This window comes from Sciurus vulgaris, assembly GCF_902686455.1.
Source record: "Sciurus vulgaris genome assembly, chromosome: 5".
Taxonomy (NCBI): Eukaryota; Metazoa; Chordata; class Mammalia; order Rodentia; family Sciuridae; genus Sciurus; species Sciurus vulgaris.
In genome coordinates, this window is record NC_136465.1 from 2,879,271 (window position 1) to 2,894,656 (window position 15,386).

Consider the following 15,386-nt stretch of genomic DNA (forward strand, 5'->3'; position numbering starts at 1 on the left):
GGAATTGGTACCAAAACAGACATGGAGAACAATGGTACCTAATAGAAGACACAGAGACAAACCCATATAAATACAGGTATATCATACTAGACAAAGGCACCAAAAACATTCACTGGAGAAAGGACAGCCTTTATAACAAATCATGCAGGGAAAATGGATAGCCACATGTAACAGGATGAAATTAAACCCTTATCTCTCACCATGTACAAAACTCACTGTGGATCAAAGATTTAGGCACTAAAACTGAGATCCTGCACCTAATAGAAGAAAAAGCAGGCACAAATCTTCACCATGTCGGCCTAGGACCTGACTTCCTTAACAAGGCTCCTAAAGCACAAGAAGTTAAATCGAGAATCAATAAATGGGATGGATTCAAACTAAAAAGCTTGTTCTCAGCAAAAGAAACAATCAATAATGTGAAGAGAGAGCCTATGGGCTGGGAGAAAAATATTTACTACATGCACCTCAGTTAAAGCATTAATCTGTAGACTATATAAAGAACTCAAAAAACACCAAAACGACAAATAACCCAATCAATAAATGGGCTAAGGACTGGACAGACACTTCACAGAAGTAATACAATTGATTAACAAATATATGAAAAAATGTTCACTATATCTAGCAGTTAGAGAAATGCAAATCAAAACTACTCTGAAATTCCACCTCACTCCCATCAGAATGGAAATCATCAAGAATACAAGCAACAATAAATGTCGGCATGGATGTGGGGAAAAAGGTGCACTCATACATTGCTGGTGGGACTGCTGCAAATTGGTGCAACCATTATAGAAAGCAGCATGAATATTCCTCAGAAAACTTGGAATGGACCCACCTTTTGACTCAGTTATCCTACTCCTCGGTTTATATCCAAAGGACTTAAAATTAATAGTGATGCAACCACATCAATGTTCACAGCTGCTCAATTCACAATAGCTAAACTATGGAATCAACCTAGGTGTCCTTCAATAGATGAATGGATAAAGAAAATGAGGAATATATATATATATATATATATATATATACACATACACACATATATACACACACACACGTGTGTATATATACACTCACACACACGTACACACACACACACACATACACACACACACAAATACACACACACACACATACCCACGATGGTCTAGTACTCAATTTTAAAGAAGAATGAAATTCTGACATTTTCTGGTAAATGAATGGAGTTGGAGAATACCATGTTAAGTAAAATAAGCCAAATCCAAAAAGCAAAGGCTGAATGTTTTCTCTGATATGCAGATGCTAATTCACAATAAGGTGGGGGGATAGGGAAGAACAGAGTTACTTTATATTAGGTAGAGGGGAGTGAAGGGAGGACAAGGGGCTGGGGGCTGGAAGTAGAATGAAACAGACAATATTACCTCGTGTACATGTATGACTGCATGACCCATGTGATCCTGAAATATGTACAATCAGAAAGATGAGAGGGTACACTCCATTTATGTATGATTTATCAAAATGCATTCTACTGTCATGTAGAACTAATTAAAACAAATAAAATTTTAAAAATTTTACAAAAAGTAATACTGCTGAGGAGAAAAAGACTGTAAGACCACATAAATTATTTGTGGCAAGGTGTGTCCTGATTGACCAGATCCAACAAAGAAGCTGGGACATCTGAGAAGCTCAGGAGAGGCTGTGGAAGCAGGGGACGTCTGAAAGACGCTGGAGGAGGGAGGAGCTGGGGATGGAGGATGGAGAGAGGACAACAGCTGAGGCTCATGGGTAACAACACTAACACATGCCACTCTACCCTGCAAAGACCCCAGAGGCCGTCAGCACCCCTGCCTCCTTCTCACCACTGCCTTGAAAACTTGTTTTCATTATAATCACTTTGCAGACAAAGAAATGGGTCTCAAAGGGTGAGAAGTCCAACATGGCTGACTACTCTTAGGTGGAGCAGGGTCCCACATACAGGTCGCTTCGCTGGCTCCTCTCCAGCGAAGATTCCAGCGATTCGCTGGAATCTCTAGCAGTGTAAATGGCCTCCAGTATCTAGATGCTCCCCCCAACACTGTACCTCATCTGTGTAGGGGTCGGGCCACCAGAACAGCAGGTGTGTGGCACCTGTACCTCCTCTGTGTAGGGGTCGGGCCACCAGGACAGCAGGTGTGTGGAAGCTGAAGAGGGAAGATGCTGGGCCTCGGCTGAACACAGTCCCTCCCAGTCTCTGTCTTTTCTGTGTTCTTTCCTCTGCTCTTCGCATCACATGCTGTTTCTAAGCTGTGGTCACAGTGTTGATTGCACTCATTCCCCTTCCCCTCCCTTTTCTCCCTCTACCTAATATAATGTCACTCTCTGCTTCCCTCCTCCCCGGGATGCCTATGGCTGGATTTCCCCACAGGGCATGATGGCGCCTTCTGATGGACAGCAGTTGCAGCTTTACAGTGCACAGGTCCAGACTACTCAGCCCAGCCAACCACCAGACCCCACTTGCACACCCTGACCACGTGGGGCAGGCTCTCTGCAAATCAGGCACAAGCAACCACAAGACAAGCAGGCCCTTGTCCCACCAGCACAGAACTAAGTGGGACTTTGATAAATTACATCCCCCCCAAGTCGCCATGTCACCATTTGCTGAGGACAAACTATTTTTAGGCATGCGTTTCTGTCTCTGTTCCTCAGGGCTGCACAGTCCACTATGTTTCTCCTTCCGTGGAGAGTGAGCACACACCTACCTCCTCCCTCGCACACTCTTCACAGCCTGGACTCACTGCTGCTGTCTCCTTACAGATGCCACAGCAGTTAACGTGCTGCACACTGTTGTCACGTAGGCTTCTCCTTGTGTGTGACCACAGTCCCACTGCACGGACATGACCTTGCTCTACACCAGACATAGCACCCCGGGTCTGTCTCGGGATTCTCCTCATGCCTCCGGGAACCGGTCACTGCCTCTCCCTGAGACCCCGTGCAGGGTTTATGTGACCATGTGACCATCAAATGCTTTTTCTTTCTCAACTTATGCTCTCTGGCAATGGACATGGTAAATCACTTTGCATAAATTAAACTTTTTTTGTTTTTTGTTTAACTTTAGCCTAACAGTTCTTCTTGTTATGGTTCAAGTCCAGAGGAGGTCAGACCCCTCTCCCTTCAGCTCGTCCTAGAAATTCTGATTGTTTTCCCACATCCTTACACCTAGACCCACTCCAAAATCAAGGGATCTGGAAGTCAAGGGCAGGAGCCTCAGCTGGGGTTGGGTCCACTGCGCTAGGAGCACCACAGAGCCTTCCACTACCCACCGTCTGTGCCCTGTGACCGCAGGGACGGGACTAGTTTGAAGGGAAAAGAAGAGCTTTACCCTCCTGCGAGCCAGCAGCATCCAGGTTTTCTGGGTGCTCTCCCCTAGCCTCTGGCAGGGCCCTGGTTCTGAGACCCACCCCAGCACGCACAGGCTTCCCCAGTCTCACCCTGCAGCCAAGGTCCCGGACCCCTGAAGGCTGGGCAGGCGCCCAGTGCAGGGACAAAGCCGAACCCTCTCTGCACGGCCACTGCGACCCGAGGCCAGTGTCCAGGTGGGAGCTTCCCCGTCCCCCTGGCGGTGCTCACCAGGGCCCTGTCCAGGCTGCACGTCCTGCTCGTAGGAGCAGCTGGCTACCTTCCACAGTGCCCCCAACACCCCGCCTGAAGCACCCGCGTTTTCCAGAAGCCCTGCTTGGTTTTCGCCAGGAGATGTGAGGCGCTCGTTCTCAGAACCAATGGCGGTATGTGGGCGTCCTTCCAGAGCCCACCTCCTAACTGTCCCGGCTACTTCCCTGTCCTGCCCCGCCGGGAGCCGCTTCCTCTCAGGCCAGGGTGGCGCAGCTTGCATCTTCCCACACCTGCTCTCTTCATTCCACGCGTGCCAGGCTGCAGCACCCACACGCACTTTCCCTGCCTGTGTGGGATCCCCTCAGGGATTAGTCCAATCCCTATTTTTGGGGTGAAATATTCTGTGACCACCTCACAGGGAGTTTATCCACCCACCTCTGAACGCTGCTGGCATCTTGGCACCTGCGCTGCTGATGTGCCACCTTCACTGCAGACCTGCTGACGACTCAGGGACACAGTCTGCGGCCATCTCCACACCTGGCGTGAAGGCGTTCTCTCAACTCTCTTCTAATCTTCACCCAGCAAGAAAAGTCTCATCAACCTGAGTTTATGGATGGAAAGTCCAGACCCTGGAATTTTACCTAACTAAAGGTCAGCCACAAGGGGAGGGGCACAGCTCCAACTTCGGGACCAGGACTCTTTTTACAACCCCAACTGAGGTGCGAGGATAAGGACTTTGCTGACAAGACAGAAGAGAGGCCAACCCAACAGAGAAATCGGATCAGGAACACAGAGAGGAGAAATCACAAGTGGGCATCAGCCACCACCAAGTGCAAACGGACTGAGTGGCAGGGCCCAGCTCGGGCAGTGGCTATACCAGGCAGCAGCCCAGTGTATCACACCCACAGGCCACAGTCCACACCCTGCCCAGAGTGAACTGTCTCATGGACAAGTCCACTCGCCGCAGCTTCTACCTGGCCTTTCGGGTCCCACCCAACGGTCAGCCTTCCACTGCACGGAGAACCTGTGGCCAAGGCCCTCGTCTGACTTCTTGACTGTCTGACTTCTCGACTCCCTTCTTGGAAAGAGCTCTCAGGATGGTGTTTGCATCACACAGCCATCAGTGGACAGGGACCTGCTAATGCAGCTCAGCTCTGGAGAAGACGCTGTGATCTCTTCTTTCCCTTTCCACTCTCCCTCTCATCCTCTGTGACTGCCCCCGTCTAGAGCTGGTGCGGCTGATTAAATCAGAATCTCTGAGCAGTGAGACCCAGGCCACCCTGTGAAGGCCACATTTGGAACTCAACACACCAGATCTTTCTGGAACAGCTCCATTATGCCCAGCATCTCACTGATAATGTTAGGAGATATCTCTAAATGAAGGCCAAAAAGTTCGTGTAAATTCTGAAAAGCATAATTACTGAAATGGTATTCACTTTTCAAGGAAACTTGAACTTATTAGTAACTACTAATGGTTTTAGTCCTACTACTGTCAATTATCACTGCTACCCAAAGGCCTTCTAGCCCCTCTCTGGGCCAAGCCTGGTCCAGAGCATTGGAGCACCCTTATCCCCTGGACGCTGGTCAGAGGGCATCTCAGGGACCCACTCCAGAACCACAGGGTCACATGCTGCATTTGAAGAAAAGTCCCAGGTGGTCCCACACAGGCTAAGGGTTGAGTTACACAGTAAGTAGACAAATGTGGTCAGCCCTGTGTGTCCACACATCACAGACCAAAAACACCACAGGCCAGGGACACTCAGAAGAAAAAACTACCTATGCGGAACATGTACAGGGTTTTTTTGGTAATTATTCCCTTACAAATGCAGTATGCAATGATTGTAGCTTTTGCCTGAATTACATATCGTAAGCACAGATCTCAAGCTGATTTAAAGTACACGGGTGGAGGGTCACAGGGTATGTGAAATCTCAAAGCCATTTCATATGATGAACTTCAGCTTCTGGGAGTTTGGTGTTTGCAGGACCCTGGGCCCCAATGCCTGTGGACGCCGAGGGGCACCGTGTACCCTTTGGAATAAATCCTGCCACTTCCACATTTGCCTTATACTAAGTGTCACGCTTTCTGTAATATAATGAGCTAAGCTTGTATGTCACTCTGGATTTTATTCACGAAGCTGTGGTGTACCTGACAATATCTCTTAATATAAAAATTATTTACTATGCTCAATTATATGGCCCCAAAACAAAGTCCAGCATTTAGGTTTTCAGTTTTAAAGTGGTATGAACCCTATGCTTCATATCTTCACACAAGTGCGTAGGTGAAATAAAACATGCTTTGAAAGTCCAGCCTAACAGGTCAGAGTGGCACATGCAATGATCTCAGTGACCAGAGGATGAGAAAGGAGGATCACCAATTCGAGGCCAGACTCAGCAATGCAGTGAGACCCTATCTCAAAAAAAAAAAAAAAAAAAAAAAAAAAAAAAAAAAAAAAAACAGAAAGAAAGAAAGAGAAAAAATCCCAGCCTACAAGTAGGAATGTTTATATAATTCTAAACATTTAAAGGTTACTTGCCAAACACAGACTTTTGAAACTAAATGCCAGTTCAAAACAATTTCCTCATGGTGTTTCTTCCCAGGATGGCTGTGTGTTCCGGGCAGAGTCTGTACTGCTATGTGCTGCTGCTCAGAGTGACAGGCCCGTGGCCAGGTGCAGGCCGGTGCCAAGGGCCTTGCCTGCGTCCCTGCCCTGCCTCACCCTGACCCTCACCGCCACCTGTGTGGCAGAAGGCACCTGGGCAGCACACCAGCCCTGGGCCGCAGCCTCACAGGTGCACACCCAGGGCTGGAGCCCAAGTCCGACCCACCGCAGGTCTGAGTGAGCAGTGTGGCTCAGCTACTGCCCCAGATGGAGGGAGGGAAGACGGAGGGTTACCTGGCAGAGCCAGGAGGGCAGAAGCACCTTGTACTACAGCAGAACAGTTCCGGAACCAAGTCTGAAAACCCCCTCTTGTCCAGTCAGCTGAGTGTCCTGGGACCTGTCCCCTGATAGACTGGGAGTGCAGTTCTCTTGTCCAGACCATAAAGGGGGCAAAGGGTTTTTGCAGGTGCTATCTATTCTGAAATCTATAATTCGTTAAGATGAAAATCTTCCTGATACACAATATGTATTCATTAAGAACTGGCAGCACAGCTCCCTAAAGAGACTCAAGTCAGAAGAACTGAGGCGTTTGATCTAGCACAGTGGGGAGACGGGAGGCCTCGGCGTTTGAGGCCACCATCCACGGCCACGGCCTGTCGGGGCTCCAGGCCTGTGCCACCAGCCAGGAACCCAGGCAGGAAAATGCACAATGACCTTCTTCTCCTAACCAGTCCTCCACGAAATGGCGAAGACTTTCAGAAGAAAGAGAGAAATGAGATATCAGGGCTTAGAGAAAAACTTTATAATAAGATACCAATATGTACAATAGGAACATCATGAGTGACAGACTGGCTGATTTTGAGAATAAATGGGTTAGAGACCCATACCTGAGACTGGCTGATGTGTAGTTGGCCAATACACCTTTTAAGAGGCAGTGTGTTTTCAGCAGGCCAATTTATTCAACAGTGTTAATTTAATTGCGTTTTATGTTATTTTATGGATGAAGGACCACACATAGAATGACAGAGAAATGCCAACCAAAGATCGATATTGTGAATTTGGGGAAATACATTCCAATCCATAAGAGGGGATTTTTTTTTATTACCTGCAACATAAATGATTTATAGATAATATATTTCTCAACAAGATGAGAGTAAGTAGCAGGAGTATCACAAGGCGAGTGAGCAATCACAGCAGGTGCAGCTCCCGCACCTGCCTCGGGGCGGCACTGACCAAGACTCTGGCTCTCCTGGGCATGACCGTCTTTCCCATGCATCCCAACTCAGGACCAGGGATACCACATTTTCCTTTGCTACCCCTCATTCTGACCACTTTTAGGGTGTGCCAGGGTACCTTGCATTTTATTCATGGCACCCACCACGCAACAAATGACGTAGACTCCTACTGTCCAAATACCATTTAAGGTCTCCATTTTTAACTCCCCCATCTTATTAAGCCTGTGGATATCTAAGATGAATGGCTACCGTATTTCAGGCATTTGTGAAGACATGGAGAGCCGGGCTCAATGCAGACTGTGGATGACTCAGCGCAGACTGAGACTCCCAACGCCCACAGATGACGCGCACCACACACAGGCAGGAGACCTGAGGACAGGAAGCCCCCCTGCGCACCTGGCAGTGACCTGGACTGCTTGCTGCCTTCTCTGCCCTCCAGCTGGACCTCAGTGCTGCTGCACAGAGGGTGCATTTCAGGGGTGGTTGGTAAAATCGCCTGGGGGTACAGCTTCACAGCCAGGAGGCTTCACTGCTCGGTGGCTGAAGCATCCCCTGGAAGCTGCTGTGTAGGGTGGTTGCTGGAAATCTGCTCCACTGTGGGAGCCCTGTGATGGGTGCGGGCAGGGTCACCCACCAGGTGGAGGCCTCCCTTTCTGGGAAGTACTTCCCTTCATTGTCTGCTGAGCTCTGGGGTCATGCAGGAGGAGGGGCAGGAGGACAGTCCTCTGCTCAAAGCCTCTCTGCCCCTTGCGAGCCGTGAGGGCCAAACTTCACCTCTTTGAGGCCCATTTTTCTCCCCTGGGGAGTGTACAGAATAGTCTCCAAGGGCAGTGGATATTGTTTACATTTGCCTGAGATTTAGCAAATCCTTGGTGGATATTACCTCTCAAAACTCTTGAGAAAATTATATTTTGGTTAAAAGAAGAGTTTAGGACAAAGTGACAATAATGTATTAACTGTCCTTAGATGTCTAGCAAGGGTGCAGAGTCTAAAGAAGAGGAAAAGCTGATGCACTTGTGTGCATCTACATAATATTGGTTTCTTGCACTTGCTTGGTCACTTCCATAAAGGAAAATGCTGTGGTGTATACTTAGCAGTAGGCTGGTGGAGTAAGATTCCCGAACTCAAATCTACACCAGAAACTGTAAAGCAACCCTAGTGCCTTCAGTAGATGGTATTAGGATGCTGCTATATGGTCTCCTCCAGATTACTGAGGGTTGTTACTAATTCTTTCTTTTCAAAAAAACATAGCAAGATTGAGATGCTGACATGAGGTAGGTCAAGGTCAGAGGACAAAGCAACGCTGCCAACAGAGACAGCTCAGGAGAGGCCAAGAGGAACTAGAGGCCACTTAGGTCTCCAGATGGACCTCTGCACTCTGGAAGGGAAAGGGGCCTCACAGGTCAGCGGGAGCCTGCACAGGCAGTGGCCTGCTGGTCAGCAGTCACACTGTGGCCATCACACTAGGCTGAGGGCCACCCATCCTCCATTAAGTTCATGGTAAGCAGCTGAAAGTGCTGGGCTTGGTGTAACTGATGGAAGGAAGGATTTAAAGGAGTCTACCTCTCACAGTGTGCCTCCATAATCTCCCTCATCAGAAAGGAAGTGGACTCCATGCCTGCTGCCAATTGGGGACGCTTGGCAGCATCATTGAAGGTGGGGACTGGCCCTTCTTGAGACTCTCTCAGCCTCTCCAGCTCCTCTGAAGCTTGGTTTTGGCCTCAGCTAGTCTCTGATTACACAGCTTTAACAGGGAAACCATCAGGTTAATGGGGACAAAATAAAGTGCAGATACCAAGCCCTTCTGTCCCGTTAAGTGAACTGTGCCCAGTCCAGCAAGGCAAAGAGAGGGGTGGTACAGGCCAGTGCAAGAAAACTTCAGTCTCAAAAAATCCCAGGAACAGTCTCAGACGCTTTGAAGGAAGGAGATTCTACAACCTCTTTCCTCTTGTCTACACCCAGGGTTCAGCCACCTAGTGTTCCTCTAAGGCCGAGCTATTTCAGTCAACTCCTGGACCCAGGGCTACAGCTGAACAGAAGCACAGGGACACAGGCCGGTGCTGTGTGGACACGAAAATGGACCTGTGTGGTCAGGCTGAAGGGGGACACAGGATGAGGAGGCTTGAGGGGGAGGCTGCGGAAATACAAGCACCCAGTACAATGGAGAGGCTCCAGGGCCTGTTGAGGGGATGCAGGGGTGAGGCCCGAGGGAGAGGCTCCGGGGCCTGCTCAGCAAGGCCTGGGATCGAAGGCTAAGGCATTGCACTCTGTCTGGATGACTGGAGGCCGATGCCACAAGTGTGTTCAGGACCCTTTTCAAATGCGTTTACTCTTCCTCTTTCCCTTCCTGTGTCCCTTGCCTATGCTCCAGTCACAGAGGGTGGACATATTAGTTCTTGTCACAGAAGTGCATATTTTAAAGGAGCAAATGTTCCCTCACTTGTTTCCTGCCAAGACAATACAGCCCTAATCCCTTAAACCATCCTGTCTTAATTTAGAAGCCATAGTAGCTAACTCAGAAATAAAATCAATTTTCATTCTTCTTGATATTTCTAGAGTTACCAGCTATAAGCTACACCATCAATTTACTTCAGGAAGAAAAAAAAAAAAAAACAGCAAACTAAAAGAGTGCTTGGATAGCTTTGCTGCTACATGTCTTTTAATTGCAGGAAAAAACCGTAATTACTAGACCTGGTCACAAATTGAATTAGAAATACCAGCTTTTGTTATACTATTGACAGGAAGCCAACCTGTATAGAAATAAAATCTGATTAGTTTAAAAAAAAAAAAAAACAGTCTGATCAATACACCCAGAGGTGACTAGGTTTCAATCACTCAGGGCTCCACACTGAACACGCAGATGACTCTGGCACATGACATCATCTGCCACATTTAGCCTGCTTCACTGTAGCCATGGCAACTGACAAAACATAGCTGAATTGGTAACTTCATTCTACATTTAACAAAAATAAAGCTAATCCTATTACTGTTGTAAACAATTTTCCAAGTAGCTTCTTCGTAGAGTGCCCTTGTTGTATATTCTGTCTTTTAAAAACAGATTATTGGAAAATTGCACGTGTGACCTCTCACTCCACCCGCCATTCACACCACACTGTCATCTCCGCAAGGTGACCTTGCTGGAGAAGGATCGCACCCACCCATGGTGCTTCTTCATACTTTTATTGCATTTTAAGGATGGGTACTTCTTTTTAAAATATGCCCATTTGAACCACTGAATATTTCAGAGACTACCACTGAAATCTTGGTAAAATAACCGTTTCTTTAAGATAAGCCATATTACGTGCGTTTGTCTGAATCTTGAAAAAGGTGCTCCAAACGGTGCTGCTTTTTATTTCAAATGTGCCCCTACAGGTCTTGACGGTTGGTTTTGTAGGAAAGTCATCTTTTCCTGCTTAGCCTCCATTGAAAAGCAATCGTACGATGAGCGCGCCCTAGAGGCAGTCCCCTGTAAAGCAATGTGAATACTGGCAAGCACTGATGTCACCAAGAGGTCAAGTGGGCAAGCACAACAGCCAGACGGCCTGGCCTCACTGCCTCCCTGAGAGGTATCAAGTGAGCGCTGCTGTTCCTCGGTTTCCAGTCACCCGTGCCAACCTGTCCAAGGCTCAAGAGACCATCCTGCCCTGAGAGGGACACACAGCAGACCTGGACTATGCAGGAGAGGACTGAGCTACAGAGGCCAGAAACATGGCTGGAGCCAGATTCTGCCACACCATCTCCGGCCCTCTGTGCTTCTCAGTGTCTTCTCCCAAGACAGCAGACGGAAGCAGTAGGAGTCATAACAAGGAGGGCAGCCTGCAGGCTTCTGCGCCCAGTGGACAGGAAAACTGGGGTCACTAGGAACACATGTAGGAGCCCAGGTTTGCCATTCAAAGGGAACTCGTTAGGCCGACCACCAGCAGAACGTGTCAGAGCAGAGAGCACGCGGGGTCGGAGGGCCTACTGAGGACCTTCCCACTGGCTCTCTGGAGAAGACCTGCAGAGTCCAGGGAGCTGGAAAGTGTCCTCCAGACGGAAAGCAGGCAGGAGAAGATAGCAGCCATCCCCAGGGTCTGACAGGCCGCACTCTCCTTCAGTGACCGCTGTCACTGCTCCTGGCCCAGGGGCCACGGGTCTCCTGACACTGCAGGCAGAACCTGCTTCCAGCTCCCCCAGACCATGTTCTCTCCTTGAACCTACCATGCGGTCATTCAGGGGTGGAGGCAGAGCCAGCAGAGGAGGGGACTCACTGGACCAAGGAGGAAATGCCAAACCAAGCACAGCCACGCCCTCTGACTCCTGGTTTCCATCTGAGCAAAACAAACCCGGTGGTGGGGCTTCGCTGACTCGGAAGTCAGCTCTCCCGTGAGTGAACCAGCGAGGGCAGGGCCTTCCAGGCTCCTGGTCACGCCCGGGCAGACAGCCTGGGCATCGCGGTTTCATTTCAGACGCCGAGCGTGACGTCTGTCTGCGTCCTGGGGTTCCCTCCTCACGTCCACCAAGCTTGCTTGGCAAAAGCCGTCGCGGACCCTCACTTCCTTATGCCTCTGCAACTCAGGCAGCAAGGCCACCGTCAACACCTGATCTCTCTAGAAATCGTCACAGTTCTTCAGGTGAACCATGAAATTTCTGAGCATTAGTCACCACATATGTTCTACTTCAGTGATTATTTGAAAAAAAAAAAAAAAAACAAAGTGATGGTCACCTGAGTCTCTCACAATGACCAGCAGACGTGAGGCACTCAAGGGGTGCTGCATTAATGAGGTTTGGAAGATGATTTTTTAACACAGCCCCTGCCTTGTACAAAGGCACAGGAGTGTCCACGGCAGACACCAGGATAGAACCTAGGTGGCCCAGGGCTCCTGGCTCAGGGTGTGTTTCTACTAACTGCTGTTGAACACTGCAAAATGCAAACAATCGCAACAAATACTTGAGTGTTCAAAGTTAAGATTTGTGTAAGATTAACAAATGGGCGAATCCTTACTGCTCTGAAAGTATCGTTCCAGCTGAAGAAAATGCAAGACAAGTGTCACAGAGGCCTATTTGAATTTTTTCTTTCTCTTATTGGAATAATATTTAACATAACTACAATAAACTCAAGGAAGAAAGGATTTATCCATGAATACAGAATCTCTACTTTGTTCTTTAGTTTTGGAAAATTGAGTAAAACTCAACTCAATTTCAACAACTGGTCTAAAACGGGCTGTCTTATTTACAGTGTGCTCCATGTTTGGCCTCTGTACCCCCGAATCTCTGTGCTGAGATGAACATGCGCGCCCAGGAACGTGTGCAGTGCCTCACTCCATTCCTTCATCTGCCTATGCCTGGAAGGTGACCTTGCCCGTGTCGGGCTGAGGTCTCGATCCAATCACCCCCAGGTTGCTCACAGTCCACCACCTGGAGTAGATGACCAAAGCAGTCTCAAAGTGATGCAGAACTTAAAACTGAAACACACCGTCAGAAGCCTTCCACTCCCAGCAAGTGCTCGGGCTGCAGGGAGCTGCCCCCCTGAGCAGCCACAGCGGCCCGGATGCCGCCCCAGTACCCAAACACACGGCAGCTGGCTAGACCTCTCACTCGCGCACTCACCCGAGGGCTGATCCATTGCCGGCAGCTGGATACCTTTCCTTGGTTAGCATTAACATTAACATGGTTTGCCTGAGACTCTGGCGGCCACAGGTCCTCCTCAGAGATGGTACCCTGACCGGCACTCCATGTCCAGGGAGGAAACTGCCTCCTTGATGAGCTGCTACCGCTTTGTCACAGGAAGCAAGACGCTCCACGGTCTAGAGCATCTGTTCACACTGAATCTGTTCCAGACCAAACCCTCACCTGCCTTGGTCCCCCCGCTGGGCCATCTGAGTGGCTTTGAAGGCAAAGAAAGACGAACACAGTGAGTCCAGTTACCAGCAGCTTTGCCACCTCTCCATATCCACCCAGAAACCTCTCAGGCACTTTTAAAGGAGATGATACAGTAAAGGAGACGTTTTAGCCATCAAACAGCAAAGGTGACCAGCGCCTGTCCAATCAAAGCAGCTGCACGAGCCTACCACGCACCGGGCGGATGCCGTCAGGACTTACCATATGGACGGCGCCTCTGTCCCGCTGATCTCCAGGAAATCGTACCCCTCCTCCAGCTGGAAGTCCGTGAAGACCAGCGCGATGGTGTCCCCCGGCTCGGCCAGGATGGTCCAGGTGCAGTCCGCGTTGTTCCCGTACTCCGAGGGGAAGTGGGGGCTGGAGATGGAACTGCTCGTCCCCCTCAAAGTTCCCCCGCAGGCTCCTTCGGCTGCAGGCACAGGGCAGAGAGAAAACACCACTACTCAGGGTGCGGCACAGGGCGCACCTCTGCGAAACCTGCCTCGGTCAGTGACAGCCGGCCTCAGCCTAAGTGAGGGGGATCTGAATAGGGACCTCTTCCAGCCCAGTTCCACTGACAGTCCTAACGAATGTCATCTTGTGCAAGAGTAGAAAACGGGACTCCTTGGGTTAGGATGAGGGTGAGACACATTTGAGACCCAGAGTGGGGAGCACCGTGTTCTGTCATCTTGGAACTTAAATATGAATACCTTCATAGGGGGCTGGGGTGCACAGGATCACATTGACTCGTTAATTGTATATCTTACATTTCTCTACAGTTCTATAATTTTTCATGCATGAATGCGCCACATATACATATGTGCTCATGAACACCCACTATCCTATTACTGAATACCTAGACTTTACTCTTCCCTCTGATTTCATTCTATGGTCGCAAAGTCAGGTCATGTCAGTGCAAGAACAGATGCCAAATAACTAGTAATACTTTTATTATGTAAGGAAATAAAATGTCCTTGATGAATGGATATAACAGTTTCAGAATCCAATACTATTCCTGGATGATGAGCTGGTATTATCTTAAGGCTGTATAATTGCTTTATAATTCAACCTGTTGGCAAACAAGCCCCTTTAAAACGTTTTAGCAGGGAAAAGTACTGATATCGATGCATTCTGAATTTTTGCAATGGTAAACTTTGAGCTGAAGCTGGGTTTATGATCTAAAAGGCTTTGATGTGGACTAATTTATGTTATAGTATAGTAGAAACATAGAGCAGGAGTGTGTGCAATAAGAAGCCTAACTGGATTCTTCTAGAAAAACATCTCAGTACCTCAACCAGAGAGCCAATATCACATCACTTGGCAAGCAGTGCACAGCACTGAGTACAGACAGTCCACGGCAGCTTCCCACAGGAACCTGAGGTCCTGCTCAGATCCCCCACTGAAGGGCCTTGCCTCCCACCCAGTCATCTTCCTTCCATCTTAAAATGAGCAATGTTGAGCTAAGTACTCTCCTGGCCACTTTCACATAAAGCACTTGGACCCTCTGAATCCAAGGAGCTCAGGTGGTAGGATTGGTATCTTTGTTGGACTTCCCTTGAAGAATGAGAAGTCCAGAGGACCAGAGACAAAGCACCCTGCTGACTTGGGGTGGGACGGAACCCCGTGAAAGAGCGGCCCAGTGGCACAAGTCCGTGGTGGATTTCTTGGGAGAGAAGTAGATGACATAGAGAAGAGAGAAGAGAAAATAAAAAGAAAAGATGGCAGAGAGAAAAATACATTTCTCCCAAACCTACAGGCACGATCGTTTCCTTTGATAGAGATTTTTAACACCCATAGAATATTTTTAAGTGAGTTATGGTTAGAATGACACCAGGCTGAATGTATGGCAGGTATTGACATTCTCTCTAGAGTTGGCGCAAGAAATATGGCAGAACACCATTAAGATAATCTGATGGACCCGAGTCGTGTGGTGCAGGCCTGGAGTCTCAGCAGCTCTGGAGAAGGAGGTGGAGGACTCAAGTTCAAGGCCAGCCTCAGCAACTTAGGAAACCTCATCCTAAAGTAAAATGTAAAGGGAGATGAGGGTCCAAGACAGAGAAGCCCCAGTACAGTAGTGAGTAATGCAAAACACTAAAAAACTAAAAAAGATAAGGTAATCTGGTTGCCAACT

General features: G+C 48.6%; 1 protein-coding gene across 1 annotated transcript in view; it reads right to left on the bottom strand.

Annotated features, from left to right (window-relative positions):
* LOC306662305 (CUB and sushi domain-containing protein 1-like) overlaps positions 1-15,386 on the bottom strand; it is a gene marked incomplete at both ends in the record, with an annotated part of 367,327 nt that overhangs the window by 336,589 nt on the left and 15,352 nt on the right. The window contains one exon of the mRNA XM_079141802.1: positions 13,478-13,685. Coding sequence (XP_078997928.1) covers positions 13,478-13,685 — 208 coding nt within the window. The remainder of the gene's footprint in view (positions 1-13,477; positions 13,686-15,386) is intronic.